This window comes from Poecile atricapillus, chromosome 5 (assembly GCF_030490865.1).
Source record: "Poecile atricapillus isolate bPoeAtr1 chromosome 5, bPoeAtr1.hap1, whole genome shotgun sequence".
Classification (NCBI taxonomy): Eukaryota; Metazoa; Chordata; class Aves; order Passeriformes; family Paridae; genus Poecile; species Poecile atricapillus.
The window spans coordinates 27,834,148-27,859,874 of record NC_081253.1 but is presented as its reverse complement, the minus strand read 5'-3'; the positions used below and the strand labels follow the sequence as shown (position 1 = coordinate 27,859,874).

The 25,727-nt window shown below is 40.9% G+C and overlaps 1 protein-coding gene across 1 annotated transcript in view; it reads left to right on the top strand.

Moving 5' to 3' along the window:
* Window positions 1-25,727, top strand: part of PLCL1 (phospholipase C like 1 (inactive)) — a 179,312-nt gene that overhangs the window by 127,306 nt on the left and 26,279 nt on the right. The window contains exons 2-3 of the mRNA XM_058840106.1: window positions 12,086-14,557; window positions 16,723-16,926. Of these exons, the coding sequence (XP_058696089.1) occupies window positions 12,086-14,557; window positions 16,723-16,926 (2,676 nt within the window). The remainder of the gene's footprint in view (window positions 1-12,085; window positions 14,558-16,722; window positions 16,927-25,727) is intronic.

Genomic DNA, 25,727 nt, shown 5'->3' with positions numbered 1-25,727 from the left:
GCTCCTGTGGGCTAGGTTCTGCATTCATTAAATTGAGCTAAGTAAAGAACATTTGCCTTTTGTGAACTAAGGGAATTCAGTGTGATTGGAATCAATGTGAGCATTAGTGCATTCATATTTTACTGCAGCCTCTGCTGCTGAACTACAAGACAGAAGCATGTGCAGCATTTACCACATCCAAGGACATTGTCTAGACTATTTTCTATCTTTTCTATATTTTTGCTTTAGGATGCACGATGATAGTGTTAGAAACTGCCCTGCAAACAATGCATGCTGTATGCAGCAAGTAGAGCTGTTCTGCAATTACATAAGGTAGTTCACATGAAAGGGCCTCTGTGTTCTGTGTCTGAGAGAGGAGACTTAATTAAGACAGACAAATTCTCCTGGGTATAACAAAGCAGTTCTCTGGTTACAGCCCTGATTAGACTGTAGTTCTTCTAAATGCATTACCAAAGTCTTCATTATTATAATTAAACAGATATAAAATATGTTGGCCCTTCATTGCATAAAGCTTTGCTTTAGGGTTAAGATGAGAAATTTCATCAAGAGCTTTGAAATGGAAAGCTGACAAGCAAAGCAAATTATTTCCGTAATTTTCTATAATTTTTGAATTTTTGTCCTTTTTAGTCTTCTATTTAAAGTCAGACACTTAAAAAAAAAAATAATCTTAAGCGGTGTATTTACAGCAATATTATTTTTCCTTAGGCAACCAAAAACTAGTGTCATCTGTAAAAATGGAGCTCAGACAGTGGCTTCTCCCAGCACGCTGGGTTCGGAGCAGTCCAGCCTGAGAATGGGTGTGTGCTCCCCTGGGTCTGGGGCACTCACTGCTGCTGCCTTCTGCCAGGCTGCTTTCCTGCTTACCTTTGGCCTCTTCTTTCCAAGAGTTAGCAACGCCTGCAGCCAAGGTGAATAAAGGGGGAAAGGGTTCGGGAGCATTCACTGTTCATAAATCCAGCCAAAGGAACTGATGAAAAATAACAAGAAAGAAGAAAGGAGGGAGTTAATATTTCAAGAAGAAACGAACTTTTTTTCAACATTTGTCTTTTCACTGTATCCACTTATGTAAAAAACACACCACTAAATTTAGAATCTGTTTCCCTGGTGGGAGGAATTACCTTTAAAAGTCTCGAAAAGGTAGAGCGCTGTGGTTTAAAAAGGAGTTGAGCTGTTGGATGAACAAATGCACTATTATAGTCGTGCCTATTTTAATCTAAATAGAATATTAACAAATAAACAATGTGAACTTGGGGACTAAATGTGTATAACAGTTTGTAAGATTAAAGCTTAAAATGAGCAACCGGTGATTTTTGTCCATACAAAAGTGGTTCCCAGTGCTCACTAATGTCACTCTTCTGCTATCACTTGTTCACGCTTGCAAAACTAAATGTGGCCTGTATTTATTGGTCATTAAGCACCCTCTCAAATTGTTCTGGGCAGAGCGTGTTGGTGTTAATGAAAACTGTGCTAATGACAACTGTGCAAGATGAGGGAACCTTGTGGTTTAGCAATGGGGCCTGTGGCATTCTGGCCTCGAGAAAGCAAATACCAAATTTGGACCTCTTAACACAAAAAGCTCCCCCAAACCCCTGGCCCAGCTGCTCCTGTCCCCACTGCTAGACCCCCATTTCTGCCATGTGTCCACCCCAGGTGAGAGGCTGGATGAAGACCCTGCCAGAAGCTGCCTTTTCTCCCAAGGTACTGAGATTTGTGTGTCAGAAACGTTTTTGAGTCTTGTGGAAACCATGAGACAAATCCAGATCAGATAGTGTTTCCTCAGGGTCTTCCTGGGTTTCTGAGCTGAACTGGAATGCCAGGAGGTTCCCACTCTTCTGGCTGCTAATCCAACATTTTTCTTCTTGCTCAACGTTTTCTAAATGTTGCAAATGTCTGAAACTATTGGAGATTTGAGCTGTTGCTTTCTCCACATAAGTGCTAAGTTATGTTGCAGCTGAAGTGTAGTTATACTGTGGTTAGAGTTCAAATTTTTTCTAAAACCCCTATAGCCACTAAATCATAACATTTAAATATTAACTGGATGGTGGCAATTATACCAGGTGGGTGATCTACATAAACTGTAAAAATGCATGTATAAAACCCAAGGATTTGTAATACCCAGGCATGCACATAGTTTAATTCTAAGATAAAAGATTTATTATTATTTAGCAAATACATATTTATATGACCAGGATAAAACTACATTATAATTACATTCCTTTATTTGTTACAAAAAACCAAACACAAAACCCAGTGAGCAACTGGGCTTTTTTCTCCCTAAGATATGGGCTCTGGGAAATAGGAGAATTTTGCCCTTCAAGGTGGATAATTTTGAAGGAATGTGATTAAAAACTGTAGCACATCTCCATAGCAAATCAGTTATTCTTTAAATAAATTGGATGTTTATGATGCTGCAGTTTGCAGCTTATCAAGGTGCTTGTAACCTGCCTAATTTACTGTTTATTTTGATGAGTAATGAAAACAGTCTGTGTCTGCATTGGTAAAAATTTGGAATATGCCTACTGATGGGAGTCACATAATAAGATTTAATGAGGCTAGCACAGCTGTTTCTTGAATACTTCTTTCCTTTCTACTAATGGAGAAATCTGTGTTTTGCTTGTAAGGGAGGTGCTTAATTTGTCATACCGTTGCTAAGTGCACCACTGAAATCATTGTTTCACTTGTATGTTGTTCTCAGCCCTGCCAACTCCTTTAGCAGTGAAAATGAGGGCCTTTAGATAGCACAAAGCAAAATTTTACCCCTTTATCATAGGTCAGATAAAACACTGCCCTGTCTTGCCCATATACTTCATATTCTGCTTGATGTATTTTATCTCAACCTATTTAATAATTAAATTATGACCGACAGTTGGAATTTTTAAGAAAAAACCCGTTAAACTAGTTTCATTACCTAATTTTATTGATTTTTGTAACTTCATTGCTAATTTTAGGTATAGGGGCTGATCTGAATTGGCATAAATGTGATTAATGAAGAAATAATTTAAGTTGATTAAAAAGGGTTTAAAATAATGTGATTAGCCTCTTGAGATTTGTGTGGCTTATTGGATTACTCATTTTATTCCTGGAGGACTGCTGTAAGATTCAGAACGAAATTAAATTGGTCACCCTATTTTGGGCCCTCAGTGTTTGGTAATCTCTAGTGGCATGATACCAGACCAGAAGGCACAGTCCCATTCAACCATTTTTTTGGGAGAAAACACAGGATTTAATTTTTGAGTTAATACTTAAATAATCAGTCCAGAAAATAGCACTGAAGTCTCATCTGCTCTCCATTAAATAGGGCTTAAATGAAATAATTTTTCATCTCATGAGACATCGTTTTGGAAGGAGTCAGGTACTGATGAAAAAAATGCTGAAGACTCTCCAGCTATCCTTGGGAGATTGAGACCATTGTCAGTTTTGCTTTTCTTGTTTAAAGTTTGGTTTGATTATGAATGTGTTTATTTCCAGGATTTAAAAGAATGTACCACCAGATAGTACTGACCTTCAGATAATCTTTATATAATCATCTTCATAATCAATGATCCTTGTGGATCCCTTCCAGCACAGAATATTCTGTAATCAAAAATCTGTGACATTAATCCACATTTTGATTTTCTAGGGGAAATTTTTACAGAAATGTAATTTGAAAGACTTCTTAAAGTACTTTGATTAAGGATTTAATTAAGCTACTCAATTGAAAGCATTACATTCTGAATAGAAGTGCCCAGATACCCCTTAATTAGGGCATAGGGTGTCTGTTAAGTTTTTCCTTATAGTAATGCACATTTTTATTAATACTAATATAATAATTATTAATACATACAATATGTGTATTAAACTAAAATAATTTGTAATCCCTTACTTGAATGTGTTTTCCAAAATCTTCCTGATTCTTGTGGTACTTGTGAATTTTCTAATTTTCAAGGTAATTTCTAAATGGAGAGCATTGCATGATGCACAAATACAATGATATGAGAAATTTTTATCCTGAGTAGATACTATGTTTATACAACCAAGTATATTTTTGTGTGTGATCTTTTTGTTATGTTCTGTGCTGATCATCTGCGATGACAAAGTTGGCTTTTTTTACCCAAAATTATTCTCTTGCATCAGAGTCCTGTAAATAAGGGCTGGCCCTTGTGTTTTTAGAATTATGACCTTGTATTTTGGTCCTTATTTGGAAAATACTTAATTTTTAATGTATTGCCTGTCAAGCAGTCTTTTGACTGCTGACTCACATTCTGTTATTCATCACTGTTGAAACTTGGCTTTTTATCATCTCCAGACTCCATGTGTATTGATTTTATGCTTTCTTCCAGGTCACTCTAAAAATGCTAAATAGCACTGGACTAAAGAATGGGTCCCTGCAGGATCCCATTTGAAGCATTGCTTCTTGATAAGTGTTTCCCATTTACTATTGCATTTGAAAGTTATAATTTATCTTGTGTTTGGTCCATTTAATGTCTTCTGAGTTTATTTTTATTGCTGTATCTTCTTAATCAAAATGTTATTTACTACCAAGTCAAATACATGGCAGAAACCATAATACATTAGAGTCTATTACAATGACTTCATGAGTATCAACCAAACTTTTAATATCATAAAAGCACAAATATCAGGTTAGTCTGACAAGCTCTGTGTTCCATAATGTTGGAAACAGGTAATGCTAATCATCTTTTTAGTATTAATCAAATATTGTTTTAGCTTTTCCATGATTTTGGCAGTGAAAATTACCCACTCACAGAGCAGTGCCAATCAAGTATTTGAAGGTGTAATGAAGAGGAGACCAGTTGGGCATGTTTTTCCTTAGCCAGGTCTTTCTAAACTTATTTGGCTTTTCCTCCTGAGTTGCTACTGGCATTCTTTTTTTCTCTTAATTTTTATCTCAGATGCATTCAAAGGATGTTCAGATAACATCCTTTAAGGATGTAACAGAATGAGGATTTTTAGAGTGGAGTTCTCCTGGAATGCTGCAGCTGAGTTCCCCTTTTTCCAGACCTTGCTGCTACTACTTCTGCTTGAAGACAGAAAGCGTCTTTCCATCTTTCTCAGATTTATATTCCCTGCAAGATGAGTTCAATCCATGTCCAGGGTGCTGTTGCAGGCTAAGAAGTATTAGAGCCTGTGAGCAACCCAAGCACTAGAAGATAACAGAATATTTGGGAGTGGTAGTGGTTGGAGATATTACATCCAGTGAGCTAGGTCAGTCCCTGACAAACTACAAGCCTCCTTCCAGCTGGTAGTAGATCTGGTACTTGGGGTGTCCTTAGTGAAGGGGCTTTTTCCTCAGGGAGAATGGACGGTATCCATGAAAAACCTTTATCAGGTGGTGTCTTCTGTAGGCTTATATGGAGACATTGTGTCTATGTATTGGTGTCATACAGGAATCTGTTTCTCACTGTAGATGTTGCTTAATGCATAAAGGGATAGCTACTTGAAATTGTGGGAAACAGTTGGATGAAACTCTAACAACAATGGCAGAAAGCTCTGTGAAGTGGTAGCCTCATTATAGCCTCTCATGTTCTTGTGTTCTTGGAAGCTTTTCAACCTTGGCTTCATGGCTCTACTTATAAAAAGAAAGGAAAAGTAGTAACTTCAGCATGGTATCATGCCAGAAAAGAAACCCTTCTTGCATTGTGTGCTTTTCATTTCCAAAAAGCATTTCCAGATGGAGTCTTTATGTGCTGCTGATTTTTTCTTTTGCTCTAATTTGTCATTTAGACAGCAAAGGTAAATCTTCTTCAAGGTAAAATTGAATAAATTTGGTAGTCGTTTAAAAAAGAAAAGGTAAAAAGGAAGTACACAACAAAGCATTTTTTAAGCAGCAAATCATTTTGGTTTCCTGAAGATCTGCTCCAGGCATTCTTTTGTATCTCCTTCCAGCCTTACACAATAGTACTTGAAAGAGTTTTTTAGTAATGGAGCAAAAGAGGAAATCAGACAAGCCATTATGGTCGTGCCTCCTCTTGAGCTTCTCCAGTGGGGATTCTTCAGCATCCCAGAATAGTTAAGCTATTGTCTTCACTCAGTCTTCCTGCCCTTGCAGTACCCATTTTGCAGGGTGGCTTTTTCATGAGAAGCTGACCATAGTTATTATTATAGGTCTTGGTGACAGTCCAGTGCCCATACCCAGTGCCCTGGCAATCCTGGGGAGTTGAGGAAAGGCTGCTGTAAATACAGATATTACTCACTGTTCCCCAGGACACTCTTCTTTCCTGTGTCTGAGCTCCCTTACTCCTTGCTCTCTGTGAATTATGGTAGTGCTGAGGCTTCTACATGGAGCTTGTGCTTGAGTTAAGCTGCTGGTTAGTGACAACTTGCTGGATTTGCAGACATGCCAGTGGGACTGTTTTGGTATTTGGAGAATTGTTGGACACTGTGTTCTGAAGCTGTTTCTCATGTATGTGTCCATGTTTTATTTTTGGTTGGCCTTAAGTTTTCTGTTTATTCCATTACACGTATAGCTCAGCTTTTAACAGCGCTTGTGTTAAATTTTGGATCTGGTCTTTGTTCTCCAAGTGCACAAAAATCCCTAAATTAGTAGGAATTTTGCCTTGAAGAGGCTGCCCAAGGTTGATCTCACAGCAGTAATGTCTGCTCTTGCAGTCTTCTGAGAGGGGTGTTAGCCCAGGTTTGACTGGCAGCATCCCCACAGCTGCTCACATCAGTAAGGTGTTTTGGCTGTTCAGCCCCTGTGCAGACGTGCCTGCTTCGTGCCGTGAGCTGTGAGTCTGGATGAAATTTGTAAGGCAACCTTTTCTTCGTTGACATGTGAGTTGTCACAGTGGGTATCTATCTGATACTTAGATCCTACAGGTCTTGCCAAAGAAGATTAGAGGGAGTTCAGCTCCTTAATTTGGTGTGATAGCAGGAGCTGTGAGCAAAGTTGATAAAATCTGTAAAATGGGCAGTCCAAGGATACTCTCTGAGGATGGCCAGAACATGGCTGAGATTTACATAAGAAAGCTTTGTGTGCTAATGATGAGCCTTGGCTTCCAGTGATCATTGGTACCTGTTCTAATCATGTGCTGGTACTGTGTGCTCAAGCCTTGATACAAATATGATCAAGTGGGCTGAGCCTCACCTGTGTATGAGCTCCAGTTGCAGCCCTGACTCAGGCTTTGACTTTGTGGTTTTTTGGATGGTTTATATAAATCTTCCCTGCTCTGGCTTACTTCATTATAGAGAAATTACACTATCATTTTTCAACCTTCTACACAGTGCTTTGAGTGCCATTAGTGACTCACTGACTTCTTTACTTCTTGTTTAAAGGTATATTTTCCCACCGCAAGTACAGTAAAGCCTTAAGATATTCAGAGACCGGGATTCTCTCTTTGTGTAACTGAAATACCCAGAAGCATCCCCCCAAAAATTATCCTATAGAGCTAATTAGTTTCTCTTAGAAAACAAAAAAATCAGGTGGTCAGTTGGCCATTTAATTGGATCATCTAGAGTTTCCAGAGCAGAGAGCTTTTAGAACTGTTTATTACAGTCTATTTGTGAGGACAGACAAAGCTGTGGATTACTGATAACTTAGTGCTAGGTTCAGGAGAAATATCAAAGTTTAGAATCAAACTGGTGAAAATGCGAATTGTTTTTTTGGGAAATAGCTCTTAATCACACTTAAAGAGTATATTCTCATGTTTATTACTGAATTTCACATCCTTTCACAGGAGCTCTGCAGGTCTTTACAGGTTTTTGGTGTCTTTGGGTAGGTGATGGTTTTTGCGTTTTTTATCCTCTTCATCAGAATCCTGGAAGACTGTCAATGCTTTAGAGAGCCTTCAGGTAGCTTAATTTCAGACAAATAATAATTCATGAACTTGACCTTTGTGTGCGGGTTTGCTATCTACTCTTATTACTGCCCTGGTTCCTAACTTTAGATCGGCAATTTATGGCCTATAGTTTTGACAAAGAGGGTGGGATGAGGTGGAGAGCGTGTTTACTAATTTTTTTTTTAAATCCCACTTATTTATTTCTGTTAGCTCTTTGATTTAAACAGCAGAAGTTTGAGCAGTCAAAGGTCAGGGTGAATGGGGTGGAGTTTTCCCACAACTGCTGATGGCATAGTGATCCTACTGTTTATGTATCCAGTCTCTCTGACGAAGATGATGTGTTCAACAGGAGAGCTTCTCCTATTTTGGGAGTGTGCTTAGACTGGTGTTCTGAATCCCTCCTTTAGAAACATTTAGAAAATGCTAGCATGCAGTCAGGCCAGCACACAGATAAGCCTCCTTGGTCCTTAATGATTTCAGAGCAGTGGTGCCTATGCTGAAATCTAAGTGCATATTGATGTGGTCTTGTACTTGAGGTATTTTATATAAGTGATATTATGCAGGCTTAGGAGCAGGAGGGAGATGGAGTCATCCTGTTAGATCACCTTACAGGGGATAATCAAACAACTGAAGGAAACCCTAGTTTTGAGTCACTTTGAAAAAAGTGTCTTACCTTGGAAACACAAGGTTTCCCATGTAAGTGGGCATTTCCTTTTTGTACTTTCACATTGCATGCAAACTGATTGTGTTTTTTTCTAGGAAGAGTGCTTTGTAAAGAGTTTGAGTGTCTCTGGTAGGAAAGATCTTGGAGTGGAAAATCTACAAGTTAGTTTCTCGTTTTCACATTGATGTAGATTTCTCTTTTTTAGCAAATATCATCCTTTTTTTTTTTCTTCCATATTTCACTGCCACTATAACTTCAGTTCCATCAGTACAGGTGACTGAGGGTAAAGGGCAGTCCTAGGCCAGTTACTGTCCTGTTATCTAGGCAAGGCATCTTGGAGATAGTCTTTTCAGCTCCAAGATTCAGGGCTGCATCTCATTGTGCTTTCTGATTGCTTTGGTTAATGAAGAGGAACTAGTGCTCTTGTGTGGGTGAACACTGAGGAGAAGTTTTTTGATAACTTGCAGTGGGAATGTTTTTGGCAGGTAGCACAAGAGAGCAGGTTTCTTATTTATCCATGTAAGATGTTGGCAGCTTTTAGTTTGCCAGGTGACTGTACTTGTTACTGTATTCAGTAAAATGGAACAGCAGTTTAGCCACTGGAGACACTGCAGCACAGTATTCTTGGTTGGATATCTTGTTTTAGAAGATGAATCTGTTGAAATTTGATTAAGGTAGAGATTTAAAGAAAGCAATAGCTGCTCTAAAATTAGAACACAAAGTCTGGAGTCTCAGCTGAAAAAACATAGGATCAGTGGGGAGACACAGGGTATCCAAATTGTCCTCTCCAGGCATTGATGTGAGTGGGGCTCAGTGGTGGGAGGACAATTCTTGAAGAAAATACTCCTCTGCTCCCTACAGTGGTTGCTGGGGATCTGGCGGTGTGTGGCCTGGCTAAACCATGGTGACAGGATCCAGAATTGCTGGTTCAAGCATTAGGAGTGTGGTAATGCAAAGGCAAGTGCCTGGGCTGTCAGGCTGAGAAGACAACATTGGAGCTTACAGAAACACCTTTTGACTTTTTGCAAGACTGGGATAATTAGCTTCATGATTATTATGAAAACTTTCACATTATAGCTAAAGTAAAACTCTCACTTTGAAAGACTGAGTATGGAGCTCCTAGTCTGGAGAGACCAAGAGGGGAAAAGCCGATGCAGTAATAAGCTCAGTTAGGAATTGCAATTTTGTGGGCTTTGTGTGTATTATACATTAGATGGAGGACATTGTTAGTACCAGTTAAAGTAATCCTATCAGTGTCAATATTACATAAATCTTGTTAATTGTAGGCAATTAGTCTGTGGATTAGGCTTGAATTCTCTTCAATTGATTGAAAGATAGGGGGGAAGTTCTACTCTGACATGCAGTAAGGTTGTACAATTCTTGGATGTTCCTTACATACCACTAAATACAAAACCAGAAGTATCCATCAAAAATAGAAGCAGGTAAAGATGACACAGAGGATAATCTAATCACCACCAAAATCCCTGAGGGGTTAAGACTGAGTGTTAAAAGGAAACTTTTGTTGTTTGTCCATGAGGTCAATTTTCTTCCCACCTGAATACCTGAAAAATGGCTGATTAATTCCCTGTCTTACTTTGATCAAAAGACATGGGCATCTTGGAGCTAAAAATAAATATCTTTATTTTATTTCAGAAAATAAAGTATTTCCATAACATTTGTGCCTCCCTAGTTAAGACAAAATGTCAGACCTGTAGATAACTCAGATAGGCTGCTCTGATGAAATTTCCAGGTCTGGCCCTGAGGAACCTCTGTCAAGGAATGATTCACTGCAGATTCCAAGGCCATTAATACACCTAACTATATGAGAAAAATAATCCTAATTAATCATCAATCTTAAATCTAAATTTTGCCCCTGTAAACATAAGGAAATAAAAAAGAGGCTCTTCTAAAACCCATGGAGTAATCTGCTACATTTGTTTGTATTCATTAGCATCTACTGCCTGAAGATTTTCTTAGCCAAAGCTGTGTATTAAAACACAATATGTTAATGCAGGAACATAATATTTTAGCATAAAACTGTAATTAAAAAAGTAGCTGACCTGAGGCACTTGCTTTGTTGACTTTCTTCCTGTTTCTTTGAGACCCATTCTCACAATAAGTACTAAATAAATGGCAAGAGTAATTATTTTTGTCAGTGGAAGCCTCTGTACTAGTTTAATGAGAAATCTTTGTCATAAGAAGTTTAGAGGTCTTAATTTTGTTCTTCCCAGTAGATCCCATGCCTTTAAATTCAGTAGTTAGGGGCCTGGGGCTTTGGAAATATTTTGGATGTTATTAAATGAAGTGAGTGGATGACAACAGCAATTTTGTAGAAACATTCATACTGAATAATTTGCTGAAAGCATCTATGCAGACATGCAGATGAGGAGTGGAGATGGTTAGGAGCACCAAAACTGATGCTCTGTGGCTTGGGGAGCTACACAAGGTCCTGTTCGGACAGTGCAGAGCATCAAAGCACACAGGTGGGTGGATGGAGGGCCCTGCTAGAGCAGGGCTTATAGGTAGGATTTGCAGAGGAATATGATCAGGTAGGGGGGTCTGAATGACACAGCAGATGAAGTGCAGCTGAGAGGAGCCAGCTGCTGGGCTAGGGATGGGAGGTCCAGGCTGCAGAGGGTTTAGGAGCTGGAGTTTCGGTGTCTCAAAGCAGATCCCCAGAGCCTGTTGGGGAAGCTGGTGCCTGGTGCACATCTGATGTCTGGGCCTGAGGCAGCAGGGTGGAAGGCTGAGTGCTTAGACCCAGCATTTCCTTGCCTTGGGGCTCCTTTTCCATTCAAATTCCAGGCAGCTGAGGTACCTTCAAGAACAGAAGGCAGAAAACTAAGGAAGTATTGCTAGTGGCTAGGGAAATAGGAGGGAAATTTTAACAAGTCTTTCACAATTGATTGCAGTCTTGAGTGATGTTTCAAAAGTGTTTTTGGTAGCTGTTTGATAGTTTACATACTAATAGGGTAGATGTAAATCATGCAGAGAAAAGAATGATTTATACTTTATAATTATTGTGAGATATTTTGAATGGATAATATGCAGGGAAAGGTTCAAATTTAGTTGCTGCACTAACATTACGGACAGCTTTGCAGGGAGCTGGGTTTACATCCAGCAGCAAGAAGTAGTTGATACTGAAAAGACAGTCACGTGTCTGGCTGAGTATTTTCTCAAGAGGAGTTAGAATAGATATCCTAAAGACAAAGGCTTTGGATTTCTTGTCTGGCTGTCCATTTTCCTGCAGTGCTTTGTAGTTGTTGTACACAGAAATGACCAGAAAAACTATTTTTCCAGTCAAGTGGGGACACAAGAGTGTGATATATCTGCTTTGAAACTGGACACAACATATACAACTGGATACTGCCTCCTCATAGTTGTAGCAAGTTGCTGAGATCTGGAAGACAGTTTAATAGCTACAAATGTCACTCATGAAAACTTGCTTTCTCTAATGGCCACAGTCAATCAAGTTGCTTTATAGCCCAGTAGGGAACTGAATCATGGGAAGGAAGAAGAATGTTGTGTTTCAAAGTTCAGAAGAACATTAATTATCTTTACATAAATGTACCTTTTCAATTGTTTATGCACTTGTGGAATGGCCAAAAAAAGCATGCTAATTTTTTTAAATGTGATTATTCCACAGGATCCTTCAAACCAAAAATGTGGAAGAAAGAAGACAGTGTCCTTCAGCAGCATGCCATCAGAGAAGAAAATAAGCAGTGCCAGCGACTGTATCAGCTTTATGCAGGCTGGGTGTGAACTGAAGAAAGTTCGTCCAAATTCTCGGATTTATAACCGTTTTTTTACTCTGGATCCTGACCTGCAGGCTCTTCGTTGGGAGCCTTCCAAGAAGGATCTGGACAAAGCCAAGCTTGATATTTCTGCTATAAAAGAAATCAGACTTGGGAAGAACACAGAAACATTCAGGAATAATGGACTTGCAGATCAGATTTCTGAGGACTGTGCGCTGTCAGTCATTCATGGTGAGAACTATGAGTCCCTTGACTTGGTTGCCAATTCAGCTGATGTGGCCAATATTTGGGTATCAGGATTAAGGTACTTAGTTTCTCGTAGCAAACAACCCCTGGACTTGATGGAAAACAGCCATAATACCCCACGGTTTGCCTGGTTAAAAACTGTATTTGAAGCAGCAGATGTTGATGGCAATGGCATAATGTTAGAAGATACAGCTGTGGAGCTAATAAAGAAGCTTAACCCCACCTTAAAGGAATCAAAGATTAGATTAAAATTTAAAGAAATTCAGAAGAGCAAGGAGAAACTGACAACACGAGTAACAAAAGAAGAGTTTTGTGAAGCGTTCAGTGAACTTTGCACAAGACCTGAAGTGTATTTCTTACTTGTGCAGATCTCCAAGAACAAAGAGTACCTGGATGCCAATGACCTCATGCTGTTTTTAGAGGCTGAGCAAGGAGTGACCCACATAACAGAAGATATGTGTCTAGATATTATTCGCAGGTATGAGCTTTCTGAGGAAGGACGATTGAAAGGTTTTCTTGCGATTGATGGATTTACTCAATACTTACTGTCCTCAGAATGTGATATTTTTGACCCAGAGCACAAAAAAGTAGTCCAAGACATGACACAGCCTTTGTCACATTACTACATCAATGCATCCCACAATACATATCTAATAGAAGACCAGCTCAGGGGCCCAGCTGATATCAATGGTTATGTCAGAGCTTTAAAGATGAGCTGCCGGAGTATTGAACTGGACGTCTGTGACGGCCCAGATAACGAACCCATTATTTGTAACCGCAACAACGTGACATCGCCACTTGCCTTTCGAAATGTCATCGAAGTAATAAACAAACTGGCCTTCTTTGCCTCAGAATACCCTCTCATTCTGTGCTTGGGGAACCACTGCTCTGTACAGCAGCAGAAGGTGGTGGTGCAACACATGAAAAGGATCTTTGGAAACAAACTGTACACAGAGGCACCTTTATCCTCAGAAGCCTACCTCCCATCACCTGAGAAACTGAAAATGAAGATCATTGTGAAGGGGAAGAAACTGCCCTGTGACCAGGATGTATCAGAAGGAGAGGTCACAGATGAAGATGAAGAGGCTGAAATATCCCGAAGACTGTCAGAGGACTTCTCAAGGGAACCAAAGCTGATCTGGCTTTGCAGGGAGTTGTCTGACTTGGTGTCCCTATGCAAATCTATCCAGTACAAAGACTTTGAGACCTCCATGAAATCTCAGAATTACTGGGAAATGTGCTCCTTCAGTGAGGCAGAAGCCAGTCGGATTGCAAATGAATACCCTGAAGATTTTGTTAACTACAACAAAAAGTTTCTGTCCAGGGTGTACCCGAGTGCTATGAGGATAGACTCCAGTAACTTAAATCCTCAAGATTTTTGGAACTGTGGTTGCCAGATAGTGGCAATGAACTATCAGACCCCGGGGCCCATGATGGACCTACACACTGGTTGGTTTCTACAGAACGGGGGATGCGGGTACGTTCTCAGGCCTTCAGTGATGCGTGACGAAGTGTCTTACTTCAGCGCAAATACCAAGGGTATTGTTCCGGGGGTCTCCCCCCAGGTCCTACACGTCAAAATTATCAGTGGTCAGAATTTTCCAAAGCCCAAGGGTGCTTGTGCAAAAGGGGATGTCATAGACCCCTATGTCTGCATAGAAATACATGGGATTCCTGCAGACTGCACCGAACAAAGAACTAAAACTGTGCAGCAAAACAGTGATAACCCCATTTTTGATGAAAGCTTTGAGTTCCAGATCAATCTACCGGAACTGGCCATGATCCGCTTTGTTGTTTTAGATGATGACTACATTGGGGATGAGTTCATAGGACAGTACACCATCCCACTGGAGTGCTTACAGCCCGGGTACAGGCACATCCCACTGCGCTCTTTTGTTGGTGATATCATGGAGCACGTAACCCTCTTTGTTCACATTGCAATAACCAACCGAAGTGGAGGCGGGAAGGCACAAAAGCGCAGCCTCTCAGTGAGGATAGGGAAGAAAGCAAGGGAGTACACCATGCTGAGGAACACTGGTCTCAAGACTATTGATGACATCTTCAAGCTGGCAGTGCATCCATTGCGAGAGGCTACTGACATGAGAGAAAATATGCAGGTATGAAACTTCCATAGTGTGTGTTGCTTTGTCCTGAACGTGGAAGTGAAAATCCTGGTGTGAGCTGCTGCTAGGGCAGCCTTGCTGAAGCTGGTGAAACTCCAGACCCACAGCTCTTGCCAACCTTTAAATGGACATTGGCAGGCCGATAGTCACAGGTTCTAATTAGCAAGCAAACATAGCAGTAGGCAGAAATGTTTTAAAAATCAGTATGCTCCCTCCAAATATGTTTTACTGGTTGATTTTTTTTTCCTGAGAAAGCAGAATTTGAGGGTACATTTGTGTCTTCTGCCTCTGGTCTTAAGTACTGTATTTTCTCATTGGTTCTAGAAAACATCAACAAGGTTTTGGTTTGCTAACTGAGTGAGGGTTATGCTCTGAATTTTCTTTGGTTGAGTATAAGAAGCAGTCAGTGGATGTATCATTAAGATCTTGTGTACACCAAAGAAACCCACTGTGCAAAGAGCAGCATGTTTTCCCAAGTGTGTGCTGCCACTGTTTGCCCCGGGGCTGCAGATGTTCAACATAGGCACTGAATGCCACTTGGATTGCAGTTTCCTCTCTGCTGAATAGCTGTTTTGTCTTGGCTGGTTGTGGGCTGGCACAGATACCAGTGCCATGTCTTGGCTCAGAGGGTCTCCTGGCAGTCTGTCCCTGCACCCGTGCTGCTGCATGTGGCCAGCAGCATCAGGGCCCAGGTGCACAGCACTGTGACAAGTGCTTGGGTTAGATCTTGGTGGTTGGCAGGGTGTGAAGTGGCACCAAAACCAAACAAGAACGTCCCCAACGCTCTCCTCTGTGGTGGGAGTGACTGGAGGTTGATTAAAGGACAGCTCAACTCAGAGCTTCAGGCACTGCCTAGAAACAAAACTGAGTAGCATTAAACAATGAGGTTTTTCTTAATAAATAGCTGGAATCAGCTGTAGCTATCTCCTTGGTAAAGATACAGAAACAGTTCATTTTTGTCTCTCAAAAACAGGAGAAAAACGTGCAGCACTTCACTGACCCCACTCTTCTGGATGGAGTCTAAAGTAAATGAAATGTTGACAGCTGGAAAAGTTTACAAAATGACATAAGCTTTAAATCACTCTCAAAGGAATAGTCTCAGCATATTTTTAAGAATGGGAAACTCTTCCCAGCCTTTCCTTTTCCTTCATGCCTTGAAAGTAACTAGTTTGAACTGCTGACTCCATCTTCTGTCTAGGTCAGGCACTATATATGAACTGCATAAATGAAAATACTCTGAATTTGACTCAGGAACAGTATTAATGTGCCTTCCTAGCAAAAGTTCAGTAAAAAATCACATTCTGGGGAATGCTGTATAAAGACACAGTTTTGGATTTAACTGCATGCTCTCATATTTAATTAATGAGAAAAAAACTTAGCCAGGCGTTGTCTGATTATTGTTTTTTTTACAGCAAGTTGTGGGAGGAACATTTGCAATGTATGGGTTGTTACAATACTCTTACTTTGGGTTTTGTGCATCTTGGTCACACCTTGTACAACTCAAGAAGTTAAACGATGGGTGCATGTCAACTGTATGTCCTCTGACCTGATAAATAAATCCTGGCATGTCAGTTTGGTTTGACCTGTATATCCGGTATTGATTTTCTTACATGTGACCTATGAAGGGGAGAGAGTGTTTGTGTTTCTTTATGATGTGATAATGTAAGGCTGAAAACAAAGTGGGTTTTTCCTGCTTGCCTTTCCCATGGGAAAGGCAAGGTCTGTCAAACTTGTTCTTGGAAGATGATAATGATGGGAGAACAAAGTGATTAGAGCATCAAAAGTGACTGGAGTCTAAGCAGTTGGGAAGAGAAATAGCATTTTAAGCTGATGGTTTAATATGCTGGGGACCAGAACTTGTCCCTGTTAGGGCTGGAATTGCAATACAAAGTAGTTGAAGAGCTAGCAGTTGGGATGCCTGAGCCTGGGAGAAAGCTGGAGCTGGCAGTAGGCTTCGGGACAGAGAATGGGACTAGCGGGGAATTCCTGTGGGAGATGGAATCCTGTGGTCCGTGGAGGGCCTGGGGATGGTGAACAGCAAGATAACACTGCCTCCCATCAGAGGGGAGAAGAAGAAAGAGCTGTCAAGGCAATGGCAGGCAGGGGGGACTGAGTGGTGAGTGGCCACACATGCTGAGGTGTTTGTGTCGCTTCCCCAGAACGCCATGGTGTCGGTGAAGGAGCTATGTGGGCTGCCGCCCATCGCCAGCCTCAAGCAGTGCATCCTGACCCTGTCCTCGCGCCTCGTGAGCAGCGACAACACGCCCTCGGTGGCCCTCTGCATGAAGGACACCTTTCCTTACCTGGAGCCTCTGGGGACCGTGCCCGATGTGCAGAAAAAGGTGCTGGCAGCATATGACCTGGTAAGTGCTTCACACTGCTACCTCTGCTTTTCCCCGCTGTTGGGAGTGGGGACAGGCTGTGCCCGCTGGCTTTCACACGCCCAAATGTTCCAGTTAAATAAACAAGGCTCTTCAAATGACTTGGGCTCTGCAAAGTTGCCCTTGAATCACCACAATTCCACACTGGGCTTTTTGTTGTTGTTTCCTTTTTTAAACATGGTCGTGGCTAGCGCAGGTTGGCATTTGAAAAGGACTTTATTTACAAAACTAGTGGCAATTCAGTCTGGCACTGTTAGTCCTTGTCCTTGGGAAGCAGCAGGATTTGTGTGCTGCCCTTTGCTGGCCTCCCCGCGGCAGAGCACAAGGACAGTAGGTAGGGAGCTGCAGCATGGGAGTTCCCAGGCAAAGCTGAGCCCTCCCTGTCCCTATGCTTTGCAGCAGCACTGTTAAACAGTGCCCCGGTCAGATGAAGTGTTGCTCTTGGGGCGGGCATGGCAGGGTTGGAAGAGAAGGTTAAAATGCCCACCTTCTGGCCTGGGGAAGGAGAGGTCAGTGTGGTACCGGAATGCTTACACAAATGTAGAGACACGAACTGGAAGCGTTCCAGATGAGTGCTGCTGCTCATTGTATGACATATGTCACTGCTGTGGGTGACTGAGCAACAGCTGTGCGTGGCTTCCAGCAGCAGAAGGTGCTGTCACACTGTGCCTCTTGGGCCGTGGGGGTGCCCCGCTGCTTCCCGACTTTTCTGGCGGTCTGCAGCAACCGATAGCAGGGGGCACAGTTCTGCCAAGCCTGACTTAAACACTGCACTGTGGCAGCCAGACTGAATCACGACTCATGTTCAGAGGACAGCAGGTTTTTTTGCAACTTGAGTTCATAAGGAATAAAATGGTGAACAATCTGGGAGTATGGAATTGCTTCCAGAGACCCTGATGTGTTGCAAAGGGTGATTGAAGCTTTGACCTGCTGTTCAATGTGCCAAATGCCCACCTCCTTCCCATCTCAATTTTGCCTTTATAACACACTTTTCAGGGGAAAATCAGCTTGTAGGGTGGGGGAAGACACTGATGTTGATTAAAACAGGAATAGTAAAAGTACTCTGAAATAACCCCCGGGTTCCTTCCAGAATAGTTTCTATTACTTGGAAGTGATTAAATTATGGTAATAAAATGCCAGCTGTAACGGTACCAGAACAAGGATTTGCAAATCCAGTTGATTGCCTTATTTTAGATGGAACCTTTCTGGGGTAGATTTGTTACATGGTCCCATGTCTTCCTGAAGGAGCAAATAGCACATAAATAAGAGATTTTTCTGTCTTTGGAGGCCTGCTTAATGGAGTTTTACCAAAATGAATGTGTCATCTCTTATCTTTGTAATTATATACTGAAGAGTACACATGGGACTTTTCAAGGCCTCCTTGTACTTTGGAAACAGTTTTTCAATTTGAATAGGTGAAAGGCCTCTTTTGGATGTAGGCAGAAACACTTGTATAACTGTTTTAAATAATGGTTGTTCTCACATTTGTCTCCAGTGGGGGAAGATGTAACTTGAATGTCAAGAGAGCGTGTAAATGGTTTAAAATCAGAGAGACAGAGAAAGGAGTTGTGCCTTGCCTACATAAGGATTGACTTGAGATATAATTCTGTTAAGGAGAACGTGATACTATTTTTTTTACCCACTTTGGCTGTGAATGCCTCTTACTTTGCTAAAACTATTCGCCTCTGAAAAAAAAAAGCTGGATTTAATAAGTGGTTTTGCTGCATTTTGGATGTTTGCCTTTTGAGACAATGCCAGCAGCAGAATATTGAAATCTCTTTCACCTTTTCTATGTTTGAATAAATGAACTGTCTCTATTAATCTTGATACTTAAAAATCACAGTATGGGAAGGGGTTTGCATTTTGAATGTTGACAAGGGGATTCTCCTTGCTGTATAATGACTTCATATAATCCAGGGTATATTTATTTTAGATACTTTTTTTTGTGCAAATGGGAGCACAAGAAGATGTTGTTGGAAAGCAATATAAAATATTTTAGCTTATTTATTGATTTTAATTCAAGATATACTACAGTTCAGCCTTTTATATTGTTGATAAATATAATGGCTTCAAGGAACTGGATCCACTATGCTTGCTGCATGTGTCTTTACTTCAAAGTACTTTTCGAATGAAATGGCCTAAGAGCATTTTTAAATGCATAAAATTAAATCTGTTTATATTGGCCTGTCTCTTGTATGAACAGGCTATACTTCTTAATTCCTTTTACAGTAAAATGGAAAAATGTTTGACCCTAAATCTCATAGTGGGACTGCAGCTCTGCCTCACTCACTGGGCCCCACAGCACAGGGAACTTGAGTGCTGGGCAAACACTTCCTCACCACTTCTGAAAACACAACATGTGCCGCATTCTTTAAAAAGCCTGCTTTGAAAATAATTTCTGATAAAAACAGCCCTAGTGTGTTAGAATTTTTCCCCTTACAGAAAATTGCCGATGGAATATATACCTTTTTATTTTACCACGGAAAGTAGTAAAATAGACTCTGCCTGTGTTGCTTAATGGGGCATAAACAGGGCTGAGGGTCCAGGGAAATGGAGGTGTGAATGCTCAGAAACGTGCCACAATGATCTGGAAAACAATTAACTGTCTGTTCCCTCCTGCTCAGCCTTTGTCAGCTGTGAGACAGACAAAGACCCGTTTGTGCAGTTTGTTTGTTTTATTTCCTGGGAAATTAATTTTACTATTGTCTGCTGTGTTAAATATCTTCTTTTGAGAGAGACCTTATTAGAATAAAATTTAATGTGCTTTGTTTAAGGAACCGGAACAATTTGTCAGGACTGTGTTTCTCATTTTATGGTGGCATTGCAGCAGTTTAGTGGAGCTGCACTCTTGGCCACATCTCATATAGGAGGAGGCTTCATTGAAAATACTGGGTTGTATCGGAGTTTCTGCAGAGGAGAGCAGGGAATAGGATTTGCCAAAATCAAAAAAATAAGGTGGCCTATTGACAATACACAGACGTTTTTGAAAAGTGTGTCAATGATCAGAAATGCAGTGTAGAATGGCTAATTTCAATTTACAGCTTTAGTTGATTCCATACATAGAGCGTGATGAATGGATTCCGATCATGCTGTCATTGCTTCCCACACACACCTCCTAGGATAGTGTACCCTGTCACTTTTGGAGTTGCTCTTCAGAGCTTTCTTTCCTGTGAGTTAGGGCTCTCACTCTGCCTCTCTACCTGTGTGCTCCCTCTTGTCAGTGGTTGCTCAGGTGGGCAGCACATGCAGTGTGCCTCACAACCTGTCAAATTAACGCTGGTGTTCTTTGATCACACCTAAAAAAAGGAGTTACTCCATATGAAGAGAGGGGATGGGGCCCAGCTGGACCAGGCAGATGGTTGAATTATTCATTGCAAACAGTAATCCTGTGAAGTTAGGATTTTTATTTTTTTTTTTGGTTGAGAATTGTTTGGAAACAGATTGTGGTTACTGTGTCTGCACGATATATTCATGTGGTGATGCAAGCATGTGTGATCTCAGGGACACTTGCGCACTTTGCATTTCAGCTATTGGTTAAACATTATTTTCCTCCAAGTTCAAATGATTGAATAATTTGAAAATCAAAAGCAATAAACAAGTGATAATAAATGTTCTTGCTTTTACCCAATCTCCTGGTTCATGTGCATACAGAAATTTTTCTAAGAAATATGAGAAGTCCAAGTTATCTATGTCTTTTCAAATCATAAATAAAAAGAAGTGTAAAAAGGATTGAAGAATGAAGCTATTTGTTATATAAACTCACGTTGTCATAAATGTTTTTCTCGGTATACAGGCCTGATCTTGCTATGTTGAAGCAGACATGGAAGGACAGGGTGGCTGCAGGTACTGCAGGGTAGTTAAGAACATCTTGGCTAACATGGAGGTAGATTGGGGATTTTTGAGAAGAGAAGAAGCATTGGTGAGGTTGCTGGGAAATAAGTAGAGCTGTTGAATGGCAGTGGTTTTGTTGACATGGCTATCGGTCCATGCGTGCCAGCAGAGGTCTGCTGAAGTGTGTGTGAGGTTAGCTTCTCTTTGTCTGGTGTTCTTTCATGTGCAGTCATTTTGGGCTTGTCTTGGTGCAGGCATGACTACATTCCCAAGAATCAAGTCCTTTTCCCCAGTTATTATGTAAATGCAAAATGACTAAGTAGATTTTTGTGAGCTTTTTCACTGAAATTCATACCTCAGCTGGGATCAAGTCGTCCCCAGAGGAACATTTTTCACAATTCTCTAAGCAGCTGAAGACAAGGGATATTGCAGAGCAGAGCATCCTCTGCCAAAGAAGTGTCATAATGCACTGACGTCAAACACAGTCCAGCCCATGGACATTGTCTTGCATTTGTATTTGTTTTAAATAATTTTCCATCCAAAATTGGACATAGACTGGGAAAGTCAGTTTATTTTTCCACTTCTTATTAATGAAAGTCCCATTTCTTTCTCTGCTTCTTACAATTCTCTCACCCACTGCTCTCAAAGTTTCTTGCTCTGTTTGTCTATATCCATTAGTCACTTCTAGAACAGCACCAGAAAAAGAGTCAAATCAGAACTTCCCTTAGAGAGGGAAGTTCCAGTTGGATACTTCAGGCTGTTTTAGCATAAGCATATAGAAAACTGACCTCTCTCGCTCTCGCTCTCGCTCTCGCTCTCGCTCTCTCTCTCTCTCTCTCTCTCTCTCTCTCTCTCTCTCTCTCTCTCTCTCTCTCTCTTCTTCCATTACTCGTGTTGTCCTGTAGAGGACTGATCTTCACAGATCACATTCTGCCACAATGATTCCATATTCTCCCAGAAATATTTCTAACTGAAAACATGAAGTTGAAATTTAAGGTGAATTTTGTGCAGTTTCTTCTCCAGTTTGTGTCAGTAAGGTATTTCAGATGTTTCCAACTCATGTAACTATCCTTGATAGCTGTTTTTGATGCTGGGATGTTGCAGGAAAAGACTCAGATACTGAATTCCAGCTTGAGCTACACTGGGATAGAGACGAGGTGAGGGATAGAATGGTGGCCACAGCATTCCATCATATGTCCTGGCACTGCATACCCATCTTCCTTTTCTTGCAAAACTTGCTGACACACAATTGATGGCCTGGTTATTTCTTGTCCCAGGTGTGTACAACAAATACTCAATGCTCTTCAAATTTTCATGAGCTCAGTTTGCTCTTCAGCTGTTTTTTTTTAATTGGCTTGTTTTTGTAAACTCATATTTTTGATTGATGGTGGGTTTGGATTGTTTTTGAGGTTTTTTTGTGGTTTTGTTTTTGTAACCGGGCAAAACTCTTCCTTGTCAATGAAAGGCAGAGAAGGTTGGGATAATGTCCATGAGGAGACACTTAAGAGAAAGCTTCCCTTTAGCCTGATGTTCAATCAATTTCTGTTCTAAACTTTGGAATATTTGTGAGAGATTTCCTTGAATTGTCCCTTTTTTCTCATTTATCTTTCCAGCAGGAGCAGTACTTTAATTTGCCATCAGGAGCTTTTCCTCTCTTTTTTTGTCTTTTTTTTTGATGAGACTGCTGTGTTAATTTCCTCTCTTCAGTTTATAGAATAATTCACAATGAAAAGAAGAAATTGGTCTTTAGCACAAGAGTTCATTAAAGTAAAAAGAACATTCTTTTGTTCAGTTTGTACTTATCCTGTGATTAAACTGCCCTTAGTACAGGCAATAAATAGCACTGTTAATTTCATGTGAATAATATGATGCCATCAGTATTAAGATATTTTAAATTTCACTTAAAATTTATTTAGTTTAACAGAAGTGACAAAGTAAAGCATTGTTCTTTAAATTTGATATTCCATGCTATTCTTAGACACTGAAGTGAGATAGGTCAGTTGTGTTTTCAACCCTTGGTCTGTTTTACTTTCTGGGTCTCATATACTGGGTAAGGCGAGAACTCCTGGCTTTGGGCCACCTCCTGCTTCCTATGCTTTTTTTTTTGGGAATCCACCATGATTGTTACAGAGAGCTTTAGGTGGATTGATAAGAATCAAGTTTATACTTCTTCTCTATACTGGAATTGGGTTTTGTGTGCTTTCATTCTTGTTTTTGTCCAGTTTCCCCCTCACCCCTCCACTTATGTTAAACACATCGATCGGCAGAGTTTATCACTTTCTTTCTGACATGGGAAATGCAAGTTGCCCCAGGAAATCCTTCCAGCTTCAGCAGCTGGTAAAAATTTCCTCCCTCTGAGTGGACCCAGATACCAACATCCATCCTCTAAAGGTTTCTTTTTAGTAAATGTCACTTGGACCTTAATCCCTTGCAGCTCAGCACTGAGGAGTTAACACACTCTGGTGGAACACAGGAGTCCTGAGGGAGCAGGACATCTCCTGCTCTGCAGGAGTCACTCACAGAAGCAAGCTGCCCTTTGGGAGATGACATTAAACAGCATCCTGATGGGCTCCAGCCAGATGGCTGGGACTATACAGCTGCCTGGAGGGCTGCTCACTGTGGATCTGAGCAGAGGAAAGGTGCATGGAAAATTGTGCTGCAAACATCAGAAAGCTCAGTCTTCACTTTTGAGATAGGTTGGTGGGTTTTGATATATTACTTACAAAAGTGGGCTTGAAAATCTCAGGCTGTGCTGTGATTTATGGATTTACCTTCCCAGCAGAAAATCTCACAGCCTTCCACATTGTGTTTTTAGGAATTCTGGTTCTTGTCGCTTCTAGAAGAAGTAGGTGACATCCTCCAGCAGGGTTTCAGATGTGATGGCAGCTGGAAAAGCAGGGAATGATTCAGACTGGGAAATCATGGTCTCATTTTAAAACTAGTGACAAAAAAGAAAAAGTGTATCTAAATACCATGACCCTATGCTGTAACTTTATTCCCGGATAGCATTTACTTGCCTGTTGTACTCTTGTCTGTTTGAATCAGTCTCTTCCCAGTGAACACCCAGGCTTTGTCCTTGCCCTATCCTGTTGCCATCTTTTACAGCAGCATTAGGAAGCAGGACCGTGTGCCCTCTGAAACTGCACATGCAGCTCTTGTTGGGGGCAGAGTCTGGCCTGTCGTGTAGGGTTGTGCACACTGTGTTATCAGAGATGGTAAAGGTGCCATAAGCCAGCTAAAATCATATCTCATAACTGGCTTGGGTCTCATTATTTCTGCCTAGTGCACTATTTCCTAGAAGAACATGTGAGGGAGCATGCCAGGTGATGAACTGAGGTTGTCCCTTAACCTCAGTCACTGAGCTGAGGAACTCTGAAACCACTCTCAGGATTTGTCATGGAACAAAAGCTGCTTATTTTTGTCAAGATTACTACTGAGCAAGAAGATGGGAACAGGTTAAATTCTTCTAGATGATCTGGTTTTAATTGTTTGTTCTTGCTGAGCTGGGAGCAGTGAGACTTTGATGTCAGCATCAAAGGAATGGAGGGTTGCTCTACCTGCTCTGCAGTAAGGGAAAATTGACATCCTAGTGCTAGTTTGCTCTTAAAAAATGGATGCAATACCTTCATGTCTGAGAATCTTTAAACAGGCATACCAGAAACTCCTGGGAGTGGGTCCAGTAGTTGCATGATTCTCAAGCCTGCTTTTTTTTGTGCATGGTGGGATAATTTCCTGTGGCTGTATAAATATATATATATATATGTATGTATGTGTGTGTATATATAAACCTCACAAGTGATGTTCTGCTTGAGGGATCTGAGCACAGGAGAGTCTGACACATTGGATGTCCTGGACCAGTTTAGCTGCAGCTGACCTCACGGGGCAGACCTTGCTGCTGGGTAGGAAGTGTGGGCACAGACTCAGTGGGGATCCAAGCCCAGGGTGCTGGTTACATGGGGTGCAGGAGCCACAGAGATGCTGGGATCACCTGGCTGGGCTGGCTGGCCTGATGGGCCCCAGCTCTGCATGTGCACATTTGGCCTCTGGCTGCCTCTTCAGTGACTTGCAGGATTTTTGGGACTGTCTTCGCTGCTCAGAGCAACCTTCAGCGTTTGTAGTTGTCAGCGGAATGGCTCCTTCAGCACAAAAAGATAATGTGCTGGGGTACAGAAAAGCCAGAGACTGGGTGTGTCTAGATGACAAGTAAAAATATCAAAGAGGAAAAGAATCAATGTGATGCATGAACGAGTAAGTAATAAGAATGAAAGGCAAAGGACACTATCAAAAGTAATTTAAATCTCAGGCATATCCACTGGGTATGTTCTGTTAAAAAATAATTTTCCACTTTCTAGGTATATCAGGCTTTTTTCACTCTGCCTGTGAAGCTGATAATGGATTTTGTTTTCCATGTGTTGTTCTTTATATCAAAGGAAAGGCATAAGTATTTTTATTAAATACAGCCTTAGTATATTTAATTAGAAATAAAGATGGGATGAGGAGCAAAATTTGGATCTAAATTCCTCCAGAATTTAGAAGTTTGAGTGTGACAAGTGGAAGCGTCTCTCATTCCTTCTGTCTAATTAAAACAGTATAAGATGTGCTAATTTGCAAGTGTTAATTTATTACTGTTATGCTGTCTTCCACTAAAATCATCAGAACCTACTACTTGGGTTTTCATATTTAGCATACTTGAAAGTAGGGAGGCTTTTAGCAGTTGCAGAGTTTTGGCAAAGCTTTCAGGTGGTGACTTCTGTACTTTCAGGGTGTAACATTAGGCAGTCACTCTTCAGTTTCCTTCATTTCTAGCTGGCACTGCTTTGGTGCTGTTTGATTGAGGTTTGTGGTGAACATCCCAGGACAGTGAAGTTATTGTCAGGCACAGTTTGTTCTACAGCATGTTCTTGCCTTCCCTGACAGAGGTATGTACCACCTTTTGCAATTTCACAAAAGAG